This window comes from Halichoerus grypus, chromosome 1 (assembly GCF_964656455.1).
Source record: "Halichoerus grypus chromosome 1, mHalGry1.hap1.1, whole genome shotgun sequence".
NCBI lineage: Eukaryota > Metazoa > Chordata > Mammalia > Carnivora > Phocidae > Halichoerus > Halichoerus grypus.
Window position 1 is genome coordinate 101,364,950 of NC_135712.1, and position 13,421 is coordinate 101,378,370.

At 39.5% G+C, this 13,421-nt stretch overlaps 1 protein-coding gene across 2 annotated transcripts in view; it reads right to left on the reverse strand.

Annotated features, from left to right (window-relative positions):
- Positions 1-13,421, reverse strand: part of PPM1L (protein phosphatase, Mg2+/Mn2+ dependent 1L) — a 301,867-nt gene that overhangs the window by 92,229 nt on the left and 196,217 nt on the right. For both annotated transcript variants that reach the window (XM_078069934.1, XM_078069935.1), the window contains exon 2: positions 12,154-12,328. In XM_078069934.1, the coding sequence (XP_077926060.1) occupies positions 12,154-12,328 (175 nt within the window). The remainder of the gene's footprint in view (positions 1-12,153; positions 12,329-13,421) is intronic.

Below are 13,421 nucleotides of genomic sequence, written 5' to 3' on the forward strand. Positions count from 1 at the left end.
AAGGCCATCACTGTTAGAGCATCTACCCTATGTCTGTCATTTTCCATACACTATCTTTAATCCTCATAAAAAGCCCCATACGGCATGATATTATCATAAGGAATTATTCTGAAGCCAGTTTGGCTTCAAAGCCTAGGCTCTTTTCATTATGCTATACCTCCTTGCAAGAAAATCAGCAGAGGTTTGGCTATAGTTCGGGAAAGAGAATCAGACTAAAAGGTCAAGTAAAGCAGCAAGTCAGGTGACTTGTCAGACACAGGAAAATCAAGCTTGGGTGAAGCAGAGGCAACCACCAGGAAGTAAGATCAGAAAATGGTGAATCCAATACAGATTCCAAGATTCAAAGGGGCACATGCACCCCAATGTTCATAGCAGCACTATCAACGATAACCAAACTATGGAAGGAGCCCAAGTGTCTATCAACTGATGAATGGATAAAGAAGATGTGGTATATATATATACAATGGAATATTACTCAGTCATCAGAAAGAATGAAATCTCACCATTTGCAATGACGTGGATGGAACTAGTGGGTATTATGCTAAGTGAAATAAGTCAGTCAGAGAAAGACAAATACAATATGATTTCACTCATATGTGGAATTTAAGAAACAAAACAGGTGAACATAGGGGAAGGGGGGAAAAGAGAGAAGGAAACAAACCATAAGAGATTCTTAACTATAGAGAACAAACTGAGGGTTGATGGAAGGAGGTGGGTGGGGGATGGGCTAAATGGGTGATGGGTATTAAGGAGGGCACCTGTTGTGATGAGCACTGGGTGTTATATGTAAGCGATGAATCACTAAATTCTACTCCTGAAACCAATGTTACACTATATGTTAACTGACAAGAATTTAAATAAAAATTTGAAACAAAAGAAAAAAAAAAAAAGAAAATGCTGAATCCACATCAACTCACTGCCCATGAGTCCTGTTCTCTTTCAGGTGAACTTTTTTTTTCCCCCCCAATAAGGCTAGCTCTCACTGTACTCTGGTACCAGTGCTGGCTAAGGGCATAAAGGCTTCCAAGAGCCCTATGGTAGAAGCCCTGGAGCCCAGGTGTTCATTGGCAAGGTACTGAGTTGGTCTCACTACTGACCTTCTCTGACCTTGACATTGAGTTCCATGATGATGACCTTGTTGCTTAGTTCCTTTCTTGACTTACTCTAGGGATATACATGACAACTTAGGGGTGAAAAGCTTTACTGAAAACAAGCAGAATGGCTTCCGGCCTTATTATATTCTACTTCCAGCACTGAAGACAAGGGGAAATGTACTAGGAAGGTTTGTGTAGTTTTATTTATTTTTTGAAAAATTTTAAAAAAAATAGAAAAGGCATGAACAAAGTTAAAAATTCGAACAATACAAGAGGATAAAAATGTAAGTCTCCTTCCCCAGCTTCTCCTCTCCAGAGTAACCACTGTTGTGAGTTATCTATGGAAGGTAATTAATTTTTACACAAGTGAAAAGTGGGATCTCACTGTGCCACTCAGGTTGAAGAGCCCAGGTACTTGAATTCATTAGCCATAAAAATGAGGATTAGTCAATTATTTTGGTTTGAGCTGGGAAGCTCCCAACTGTTACATCAAAAAAAATACCCTCTCCTTTTGTCTTCTACTGTATGAAAGATTTTTCTATAAATGCATTTGAACACTCTCTGCATTGGATAGAGCCACATGCTATACTAGAGCTTTGAAAAACATGAATAATGTATCCTTGGCTTTTATAGATGGTTGTTATGCAAGAAATGACAATAAGACAAACTCACATGTGTTTCCTATGAAGTTTTCTTTAAGATTTCATTTGTTGTGCTCGTATGGGACATCCCCTACGTACCATTTTGCATCCTCTTGGTCCCACCTCCTAACCTGGCCACTGGTGCAGGGACGGGTTCAGCCCAGGTACAGCCTTGCCCTGAGCCATTTCTCATTTGCTTCCTTCCCAGGAGCTTCCCTGATGCCAAGGTGTGGGAAGCCTGCCAAATCCACTCAGCACTCAGGCATAGGTAGACCAGAAGTGCGGAGAAGTTCATGTCGGTGGCGCTACTGTTGACAAATGAAGAGTGGGACTAGTAGCTAAATGCTTCCCCTTTCACCTCCTGGTGGATGGTTCTGGGGTGCAGTTCATAAGCTTTCTTTGTAGGCAGCAGTCACCCTCTGGGGAGGCCAACTCCATAATGAGTCCTCATATTAGCTTTCCCTTGCTTCCTTTTTCATTCCCAATGCCCTTCACTCCCATTCTTTGGGATTGCATTCCCAAATTAACTATCTTCACCAAGGCTTTTGTTCTAGGCTCTGCTTTAAGGGAACCTGGGCTGAGATAACGTTGTTCAATGTCCTTTTATAAGGTGCCTTTTGAAAAAGTCTGCCTAAGCTCGAGTACCAGAAGAGACGTTGACCCCATTGAAAAACGTTTTTATTTTGTCTATTCTTCATGGTTAGTACATTTGCTGCCTTCTCTTTCTTGGCCTTGCTTTTCTATTTTTATTGGAACATCATTATCGTATGTGTGTATCTATTGATTGTATGTAAATCAAACTCTGAGGAAGCAAATAGGATATAAATAACAAGAGTGCCATTTGTGTTACCTCCTTGAGCAAGAAGGACTGAGATCAGAGGAACGGAAAGCCCAGACTCAGGTAAGGAAGAAGCCAGTTAAGGTGTCATTTTGAGGCAGGTCTCACTTAGAAGATGGATTTATAGAGACAACAGTCAACACTAGCAATAAATTCAAAGGGAAAGGGCTTCGAAGTCGACTGTCCTTCCCCATTTCTTAGCCAGAGCCAGGGACACAGTGGCCGTGTGTGTTGAACAGTGTTTGTCCCAGTGATCTCTCTGTGGTTGATTTACAGGTCCCTTGGACTGATTACAGAACGACGAGAGCACATTCAGGTGCCTCTAGAGGGGAGGAACTGCAGAGATTCTTCATCACACTGGCCTCATCAGAAATGGCCTAAGCCACACAGCCTTGAGACAAGGACATTAACTAAAGAAAGAAACACAGAGAATTCCTCCGGGCAAGAGAGGGTGGCTAGAAAACAGTGCCTTTCAGAAGGCAATTTACCAAATGAAACTTCGGAGTGTCTAGTAGCTCCCAAAGATTAAATTTAACATTCTTGCAAAGTGACATTAAACAGCAGTCCAGCTGCCTATGATTACAGATCTTCCGAGTCTGAAAGTCAGCCAGAGGAGGCATTTTGCTTACATCTCACTACTGCAAATGGACAGTCACGGTACATTAGAAATTCTGGCCCTTTAAAAACTATCCTATTTTTCCCTACAGACTGAAGGTTTTACAATTAACTTGGATCTCATTAAAATTTATTACAAGCATTCCAACGAAGTCTGTAGAATCTTGGTTACAAAATTCCAATAGTGCCGAGAGGAGGAGACACAGAAAGTACCAGCAGCCTGTCTCTGGCTGGCCGATGCAGCCTAAATTGTGACCACCTGGTACAATTATTTTCTTTGAAGTGTACACATTTTCTTCAGTCCCCGTAATCAAATACTACTTTAGAGCAGGTAATAACATTACTTCCCTTGTGGCAAACAATGACAACTTGATTAGAAAGATAAACACAGCTCCATTGAAATGTTTTAATCACTAGAGGTGGCACTTCCTGATTCTAAATCTCAGTGTTAGCTTGCGGTTTCCAGTATTCTCAGTAAAGTTCTTTAGAATTTAGAATTTTATTCTGCACACTACAAAACTTGGACCAATGTCTTTTCAGAGTGGATATGAGGCTTTCTGTTAAAAATGCAAGAAGAAGTTGGGGACCGTGATTTTTTAAAAAATAACTCCCCACCATATCACTTTTACAAAATTCAGTCTGAATTATCTTTTCTTTAAATTCGGAGATCTCATAAGAAAACAGGCAATGCTGACAATATATTGATGTAAGCTAATTAATGTAAACTAATTAATATTATTTGGAGAGCAACATTTAAAATGTGGAAGATGGGAGCGCCCAGGTGGCTCAGTCAGTTAAGCGTCTGACCCTTGGTATTGGCTCAGGTCATGATCTCAGGGTCATGAGATGGAGCCCCGTGTAGGGCTCCACGCTCAGCATGGAGTCTGCTTGAGATTCTCTCCCTGCCCCTTCCCTGACTTGCGCACGCGTGTGCGCGCGCTCTCTCTCAAATAAACAAATAAATCTTAAAAAAAAATAAAGTAAAATGTGGAAGGTGATGCTATGGCAGAGGGCAAGAATAGGTACTGGTGCATAGTCACAGGAAGAAAAGAACAAATAAAGCATTAGTCACAATAAGCCTGCCTTTAAAAATGCAACTGACATTACGGTTAAGAGGCTTATGGAATCTCTTATGATTTTCTGATTTAAGAACATTTCCTCCTCTCAAACCTAATTCCTTCCTCCTCTACACATTTACTGTCCTCCCAGCACACCCTCTACAGCACCAATTGCACTGTCCTCTAGCTCTATGTTTCTACTGCTGTCTGCACACACACACACACACAAACACAAACACACACCTGCAGTGAAGGACCACGTGGTCATCTGGGCATTCCCAGTGGAGGCACCATGCCTGGCTCGCAGGTGCTCAATGTTTACAGAGTGAATACATGAATAAACCAATGAATGTCAAATGAACTAAAGACAGAATCACACAATGGTAAAGCTGAGAGCAACTGAAGAAGATACCTAACGCAATGTCCTTTTTAGCAGTGGAAGAAAGCAAGCAGAGAGAGGGGCAATGTCCCGTCACGGACATGGAGACCAGCCCCAGGGCTCGTGGATCACATTTTTGGATACTTTCCAACAGCTATGCCTAGAGTTTTCTAGTTTGTAGATGGCAAAGTCACTTTGTTACTACTCCCTGACCCTTATCTTTTGGCTTTTGAAATCCATGATAAAAAGGGGAAATGGAAGAATTATAACTGAAATTCAAGTTAGCATGGTTAAAAAGATTGTTATCGCTGGCCAGAGAGTTCTCAGTTTATAAATGGATTCTGACTACCTATTTTAGTCTTCTGCTCCCATTGTTACATGACTAGTAATTGGCTGCATTACGAAAGTCCTCATTATGTTTTTGTTAATAATACTACCATTCTCATCTTTTCGCAGACCTCCAAATTCAGGGATTCTATATGGTGATGAGAACTGAAACGTGGATAAAAAAGGGAGGCACCATGCTGGAAATATTAAAAGGTTATGTGAATGGTAACTATGGCATATCCACTCAATAGGTTATTATGCAACCATTACCGATTACTTTTCTGAGTAGTTTATAAGAGCATAGAGAAATATGACTACATTTCAGTCTTAAATGAAAAAAATATAAGTAACTGGGCATAAAGAACTAAAACCCAGCAGAGAAAAATGAGTAAAAGTAATTATACTAAAGATGGTAGTTACGTTTAAGTGGTAGAATTAGAGATTATCTTTTCTATTTTGCCATTTTAAAAAAATGTCTTAAAATGTATTTCTATTACTCTTATAATGGAAAAATAAAACAGATTTAATTTTTTACAGAAATTCAGAAGCTGGGGGGCACCCGGGTGGCTCAGTCGGTTAAGCATCCCACTCTTGATCTCAGCTCAGGTCTTGATCTCAGGGTCATGAGCTCAAGCCCAGTGTTGAGCTCCATGGAGCCTACTTAAAAAAAAAAGAGAGAAATTCAGCAGTTGGAGCCAGAGGTCGCACAATGAATACTGAATTTCCCTTAATAATTGGGTCCCTGTTTTTCCCTTTTTTCCAAATCCTGTCATCAAGGCTCTGGCAAGAGTATCTTTTGAGCCCAGAAATGAGGTCCCGATTGAAGATATAATGTAAGGAAACCTTAGTGTTACTCCTTCCCTCAGGACATGTTTGAGAAACATACTGAGAAATTCACTCTATTTATTAGAGTGAAGAACTTCCTGCACATGCCTTTTACTGCATTTCTTATGTTCTTAGAAAACCTGAAAGGGCCCTAAATAATTCACAGTCTCTTTCCTGGGTTTGGTTTCCCCTTGGGTGTTCAATTTTTTCCCCATGACAGTAAATGGCTTTCCTTTTGAGATCACGAATTACTCTGACAATAATGGCTCAATTAAATCGTAGGTGTAACTTCGAGGTACCGTCTATTTTAAGAAGAATAAAATAAGTTCAATTGGAGGTAACTCTCTGGCTACTTCCTAAACTGCTCAGAGCACATTCACCACCCTTTTTAAAAGCTATTTCTCCAAAACGTCCATCATAGTACTTGGTGTCTTCACGACAGGTAGCGTTGCTTGGGTACAGCTCCCGGGAACTTCTAATGCAGAGCTGCATCAGGGAATCACAAAGCCAAGGCTGAAAATTCATTGTATGTGATTGCCTGACACTTGTAAGTGGATCTGCAGGTCCCCAGCTTTAACTGATGCCCAAATGAACACAATAAACAGCCAGCTGAGTTCTCTCCTTCCCTCATCTGCACTATCTGGTTCACGTTCTACTTGTAAGTGCTCTTTCTACAAGGTGGAAACATATGCTCTCCGGAAAGCTATATGGGTTTCAAGTAAACTGTCAGAACAGAAATAAAATCCTTACTGGTCTTAGGTTTAACTCTGAGAAGAAGTTCTGATCAGTAACTTAGGCAACTGTGTCCGAGGCCTGCAGCAAGATGGCATGACTGGGCAGGCCACCCATTACAGGTACACTTGGCTGTTCCCCAAAGGAGGAGGTGGGCAGCTCTTTACTCCTGTTTCCCATGCCTTAGTGTTCCTCAGTGTGAGACAGAGAATATCACTCTCAAATAACTGGGCCTACTCTCCTCAAATACAAGGCATTACAGGCCATACTACTTTATCTTTAACAAGAGAATATGTAGTTATTTATTCATGCCCAAACTAAAAAAACAAAACAAACAAAACCTTAAAAACAACTTGAGATTATTTAGAAAAATATGAATAATATACCAGCATAAAAATAAATAATAAGAGGAAAGATTCCCTCTCCTGCGATTTCGGCCCTTCAACTTTTGCCCACTATGACAAATTAAGAAAATTTATGTTAAGCATGCTCTGTGAGCAGTGTGAAATGCTATTTTGATCTCTTCTCAAATCATGCCACTGTTTTCTTTGTAAATGTCTCTATGTTAAGCCCAACCTACTGAAATGTGTATGAACCTGCACTTAAATTCAAATAAAAACATTAATAGATCACATGCAAATACACCCTACTTTTTATTCTGAATTTTGCTTAGTATTAATAAATGCTAATAAAAATATCTAAGCTGTCTTAATGAGGATCCATGAATGACGGACGGCTCAGAACCTCTCCTTCCAAAATCTAGTTTTGCTTGACTCTTAGAGTCTCATTCCCCATCCCACTAACAAAAGTATGTCTAGGCATTTTCATGTGCAGATGCCAGGAAAGCTGACAGATGGCTTTTTTAGTCAGATATTTTGTACAGATTACACAGGTTGTGTGAGAAGAGAAGAGAAAGACAGTAGAGCAAGCAGAAGGTTCAAGATAAAGCTACATACAACCTCGCAGAAACTATGGCAACCTGACTTTTCCAGTGTCAAGAGACCAGTTACAGTTTTAGAAATGGAAGACTTCCATGAGATCGTGTCCAAGCCTTTTATTTAAAGATTTATTTATTTATTTAAGATTTATTTATTCACTTGAGAGAGAGAGAGAAAGAGTGTGAGCGTGGGGAGGGGCAGAGGAAGAGGGAGAGAGAAACTTCAGCAGACTCCTCACAGAGGATGCAGAATGCAATGCAGGGCTTGATCTCATGACCCTGAGATCATGACCTGAGCCAAAACCGAGTCAGACGTTTAACCAACTGCGCCACCCAGGCGCCCCTATGCCTTTGATTTATGGGAAAATGGGCCTTAGGGAGGTTTGGTGACTCACTCAAGATCATACACCTGGTTGGCAGTAGAGTTAGAATACAGTCTGGGTCTCTTGGTTCCCAGTACTCTTTCAATTATACCACAAAACATCTTTATTCCTGTCAAAACTTAAAGATAAACCACTTGGATGAAAATCTCTCTAAACTGGTTTACACAATTCCTATTTTTATATACAAAATATAATTAACATTCTCTGTGAATTAAGGTCATTACTATGAAGATCAATGATGTTAACTCTATAATATAGAGTATGAATGCTGATCTTGCAGAGTACAGTACAATGCTGGGAGTATGACAACTACTTTTATGGATTTCTGTGGATTTCCTCTACTTGTATTCCTCACTGCCCTCAGTGTCTCTGCTCCAATTATCATCCCTTCCCCCCACCTTCTAATTCTAATTTTATTTTTTTTATTTTTTTTTAAGATTTTATTTATTTATTTGACAGAGAGAGACACAGCGAGAGAGGGAACACAAGCAGGGGGAGTGGGAGAGGGAGAAGCAGGCTTCCCGTGGAGCAGGGAGCCCGATGTGGGGCTCGATCCCAGGACCCCGGGATCATGACCCGAGCCGAAGGCAGATGCTTAACGACTGAGCCGCCCAGGCACCCCCTAATTCTAACTTTAAACTCACGTTTTCTAAAGTCTATTCTCTAGAGTAATATGAAACGCAGAACAAATGCCCACCATATTCACTGCAGCATTATTCATTATAGCAAAAGCAAAAACAAAAACCATAAATGTCCAACATAGAAGAATGTTTAGTGACTAGTACTTTCAAGAACAGAATATTGTGCAGCCATTAAAATTATTTTTGCATAAAGAGGTTTGATAATGAAGAAGCACTGATGTACTAATGTTAAGTGAAGAAAGCAGAACATAAAACTGCAGAATATCAACCATATTGCAAAAATGCTTTGATCAGAAATACACAAAAATGTTTACAATGGTAGGATTATTGATAATTACTATTCTTATACCATTCTACTTATCTCTATTTCTGCAATAAAAATGTAACACTCAAAGTCAGAAAAAAGAATTTTAAAAAAGAAAACATCGCATTGGAAAAATATAACCTAACTGATGAGAACAATATAAAATAAAAATATATAGGTTCTAGGTGAGATCTAAAGCCTCTGCCGTACGGGTCTGTCCATGAATTCAGCAACATGGTACAGTTGCCGGTGGCGTTTCCTTACTTCCCATTTCTTTGCTAAATTTCAGGTATGTCAGGTTGCCGGATATTTGAACTGCGGAGGAGTAAAGCATCAAGGTCTGTATACTTAAAGGAAAAGAGAGAACACTGAGAAGAAAAGACCAAGAAAGAGGAGGGAGGGAGAAAAGGTTCTAAGCCAATGCTTTCAGACAAGTGTCTAAGGATTTTTTTCATTAATTGGTTTTTAGAAGTTTAGAAGCCACAGATGGTGGCAACTGTCATTAAGTCACTCAGACTGATTTATCAGTGGATGAGCATTAAAGACAAATTAACCTCTCTAGAGATCAGGCTAGTGTCCAATTAACAATTAACTACTTCCTCGAACTAGGAGAGCTGAATTAAGAATGCGAGAACATCAAAGCCAGGATAGTATGAGAAGCTAAGCAGTTGAAGCAGATAAGTGTCTTAGTATAGGATATTTATATCTGAAGGTACTGGATAGATAGATAGATAGATAGATAGATAGATAGATAGATAGATAGATATTTTTTTTCCCAATTTTCTATCCCAATTCTTTTGTAATATGATGAAAAATTTTTCTGTTAAATAGCAATATCTTTTTTGTATTTTCTCTTCTTTCTTTAAATGAAACCTTTAGTACATGGGTAATGGAGGAGGAGGCAGTGACCTTTTGATCTGACAACACGCAGTGACACTCATTTATTCATATACATATACTCAGCCCCCATAAAATGTGTCACCTCATGCAGGAATGAACAAGGGCAAACTGAGCCCAGGGTAGGTGATTTAACAAATAGATGTTGCTTGACTTCTCAAAGCTTCTGAAGATCATTTTTCAAAATTTCATTTTTTAAAAATTTCCCTCTGCCTTTGCGAACATTATATGCCAAGAAAACACTCTTAAGAGTATTTTAGACTGGTCTGAGGGACAGACAAGATCCAAATCTGTCCTCATTCAACATTAGTAGCATTTGCAATATGATTTCTAAGGACTTCCCCAAACATGCTATGTTTTATTATAGTAACCCTGTGAGATATTACTAGCCCAACTTCATAGATGCAGAAACATCTAATTTGCTAAAGATCATACCAATATTAAGGTAGAGGGAAAAGTCCCCCTTTAGATCTCTGGCTCCCAATCCTGTATTCTTTCCACTGCTTCACACCGCAGGCTTTACTGATAACTTCCATGCCAAAGTATTTGCCCCTAAAGTCCACATACAGGGGTACCTCGGCAGATTAGTAGCTGCTTAACAACAGTGCAGGTGAGTGAAAAATTATTCCCAAAGAAGTTAAAATTGAGTGGGAGGAGGTTGAGCCTGATGTTCATTGCCACCTTGGTCTCCACTTCGGCCCCTTCATCCACACAGACTGTGTCTCTCTTCTCTTCATAAAACCATGTTCATCATTTGTCCTTCGTGGTTTAAGCGAATGCTGGCCCCAAAAGAATTCCATTAAAAATCTGAGCCACTTTCTCTATTCCTTTACTCCACATCCCTCAGCTTAACTCTGATAGTGTGTAGCTATTACGGAGTGTTCCTATTCCCCAATTCCTCAGGAATTTTTCTCCAGAAGCCGTACACAGATGTTTGAGCTCCCCAGCTAGACTTTAAGCAAGATCTGTTTTTCTACATCTCAGATTCCTCCCCACCTTTTCAACACTCTTCGCCCTGTCTTCCAACTGCCTAGGATCAACAAATGCCTTCCTAGGGAATGAGAATCTGCATGAGTGTGGGGAAAGCCCAGCTGGATTAGTCAGTAGGAGGCTGGAGTCCCAGCTCTACATCTAAGTGTGTGATTTCAGGCAAGTCTATGGGTCCCGGTTTTCTCAACATAAAATGGTTGCGGGAACACGAAGTGGGTGGACTACATGAGATCTATGATCTCTAAGATTCTGTGAATATTTATATTATTTTGATTGGGTTGATCACAGCCTTACTTTATTTCATTAGGGATGAGAGAGGAGATAAATGTGAATTCCAAAGAAAAGAATGTTAAAAACAAGACAAATACAGAGATCAAGTAACTAGCCCCCTAACAGGCAGAAGAAAGCCAATGTGTCTGGAAAATTAATAAGCAAAGGAGAATAAGAAGGAGTAGAGATGCCTTGGGCTAGAAGTGTGGATCCTGTCTGACAGGGATGTAAAGGGCTTGGAGGGTGGAATGTAAATGGGAGCGGATCGGTAACTAGAAAATTGCTATAGTGGTTAGGTGTATGTAGCGTGATGTTTGCTTTTTAAATCTGCTCTTCTGTTTGCTCTTCAAGCTTGAAATCAAATGTTAAGAATGTCAGCACAGAGAATGCTGAGATCATGAGGAAGAAAATAAAATGCAAACTAACTTCCTTGTGAAACTAAAGACAAAAGTTCCTGGTATTAAAATGGGGATTAATATTACCAACGTTTGACCATTAGCAACCTATTTTCCTATATTTTCCTCCATTTGGGAGGAGGAAGGGGTAAGTAATGACAATTTTAATCAGACTATTTCTCCTAAGTTTAATTTTATTAAAGATTTTTAAATTCCAAGTAATACTGTACTGGTTTCACTAAAATTGGGTTTTAGCTGACAGACCTTGTAATAGATTAAAATGGTGTTATAAGGAGGTCTGCCCATGCCTTGATTAAGAAACTCCCTTAGATGGGATGAATTTGATGAAAGTCAAGCCTTGAAATGTCAAGGAAAAGAAATGGTACCTCTTTAGAAAAGAAAATCTCTGAAATTAAAAAATAATACTTGAAGCAAGTAACAATCCTGGGATTATTGGATGTAAAAGTTTTTAGTTGGTATCTAAAACTGAAGTGACACTTTCAAAGATTAAATCAATAAGAGCACGTGGTTCATAAAAGGCCAGAAAAATTCCATTAAAAAAAAGAGCAAAAATTTTAAAGGGATTTGATTTAAGAGCCATTTTTAGAAGTCTCTTGATGAAATTTTTGATACTAAAACTGCAGAGAAGAAACTTACTGTTAATCCATGTTATATAACTTTGAATCCAGTCTGCCCTTCATCTTCTACCTCAGAAAAGGGCCTAAATTTAACCAAAGTCTAAAAAGACATTTCTGTGGGAGCAAAAGTCTGTGTGTGTGTGTGTGTGTGTGTGTGTGTGTGTGTGTGTGTGCTAAAGACAAACATACCTGCTTCATCATAGGATACAGTCAATTTTTCTAGCATTTCTCGGTCAATTGACAGAATCTGCTGTTCAAGGATGGTCTGGTAAGACAGAACACTATTTTCTTTGTCCTTCTCGTAGTCCTGAAGATGCTGTTTAAGGGCCTCTGGGAGTCTCGATTTTACATATTCAGCTGCAGTCTGCAGTTAAAACAGGTAGAGAACCCCATTAGTATTTCTCATCTTAGGCTTTTCACTTCCCCATGAAACCAACCCTTTAGACAAGCATATCCTTGTCATCATCATTATTGGATTCCACTCTACCAAGTACGATGAATCTTCAAATAGAGAGACTCACAGACCTGTAGGAATTTTCTTTTTTTTTAAAGATTTTATTTATTTATTTTATTTATTTGACAGAGACACAGAGAGAGAGGGAACACAAGCAGGGGGAGTGGGAGAGGGAGAAGCAGGCTTCCCGCTGGGAAGGGAGCCCGATGCGGAGCTCGATCCCAGGACCCTGGGACCATGACCTGAGCTGAAGGCAGACGCTTAACCGACTAAGCCACCCAGGCGCCCCCTGTAGGAATTTTCTACCAGGTTTAAAGGTATGAAAGATGATGGGGGACTTGGTTTGGCATAGAAAAAGTTAATACTCAGCGTTTCAACTACTCCACTGAACTCTGAAGGCCCCATGATGGTAATTTTACTGGATATAAATCTGACTTGCCCTTGTCTAGAATGCAGAAGCTAGTCACTCATCCCAGCAGTGAACCCACCTAAGCTATGGCATCCACATCTTTGCTTTGATGTTCTGTGCTCATTAATGCTTCCACGGGAACTCTTGTGAAGTGAATAGAAAGGAGAGTCCTCTGTTGGGGCTGATAATGGAATAATGGGATAAACAGAGAATGAAGAGATCTAAGACAATGATGCCCCTTAACGTGAAAAAAGAACTGTTCACCAATGTCTTGACCCTTATATATATATATATATATATAAAGAAAAAAATATATATATTTATATAATTTATATTTATATATATATTTTTATATATATAAAAAAATATATAACATATATATATAATTCTTAACTTGTTTTCTCTCTGCTACACAATCTGCCCAAAGTACTCCTAACTAATAACCTCTGAAATTACATGCAGTGATTTTTCAACCAGGTAAGCATGCTTCCATTTGAGGTAGGAAGAAGGCATGTGTACTTTGAAAAAGAGCTCCCCAAAGATTCTGATACGCTCTGCTGGTGGGCTGGAGAAAGCATACTCTTCTCCCTCCCA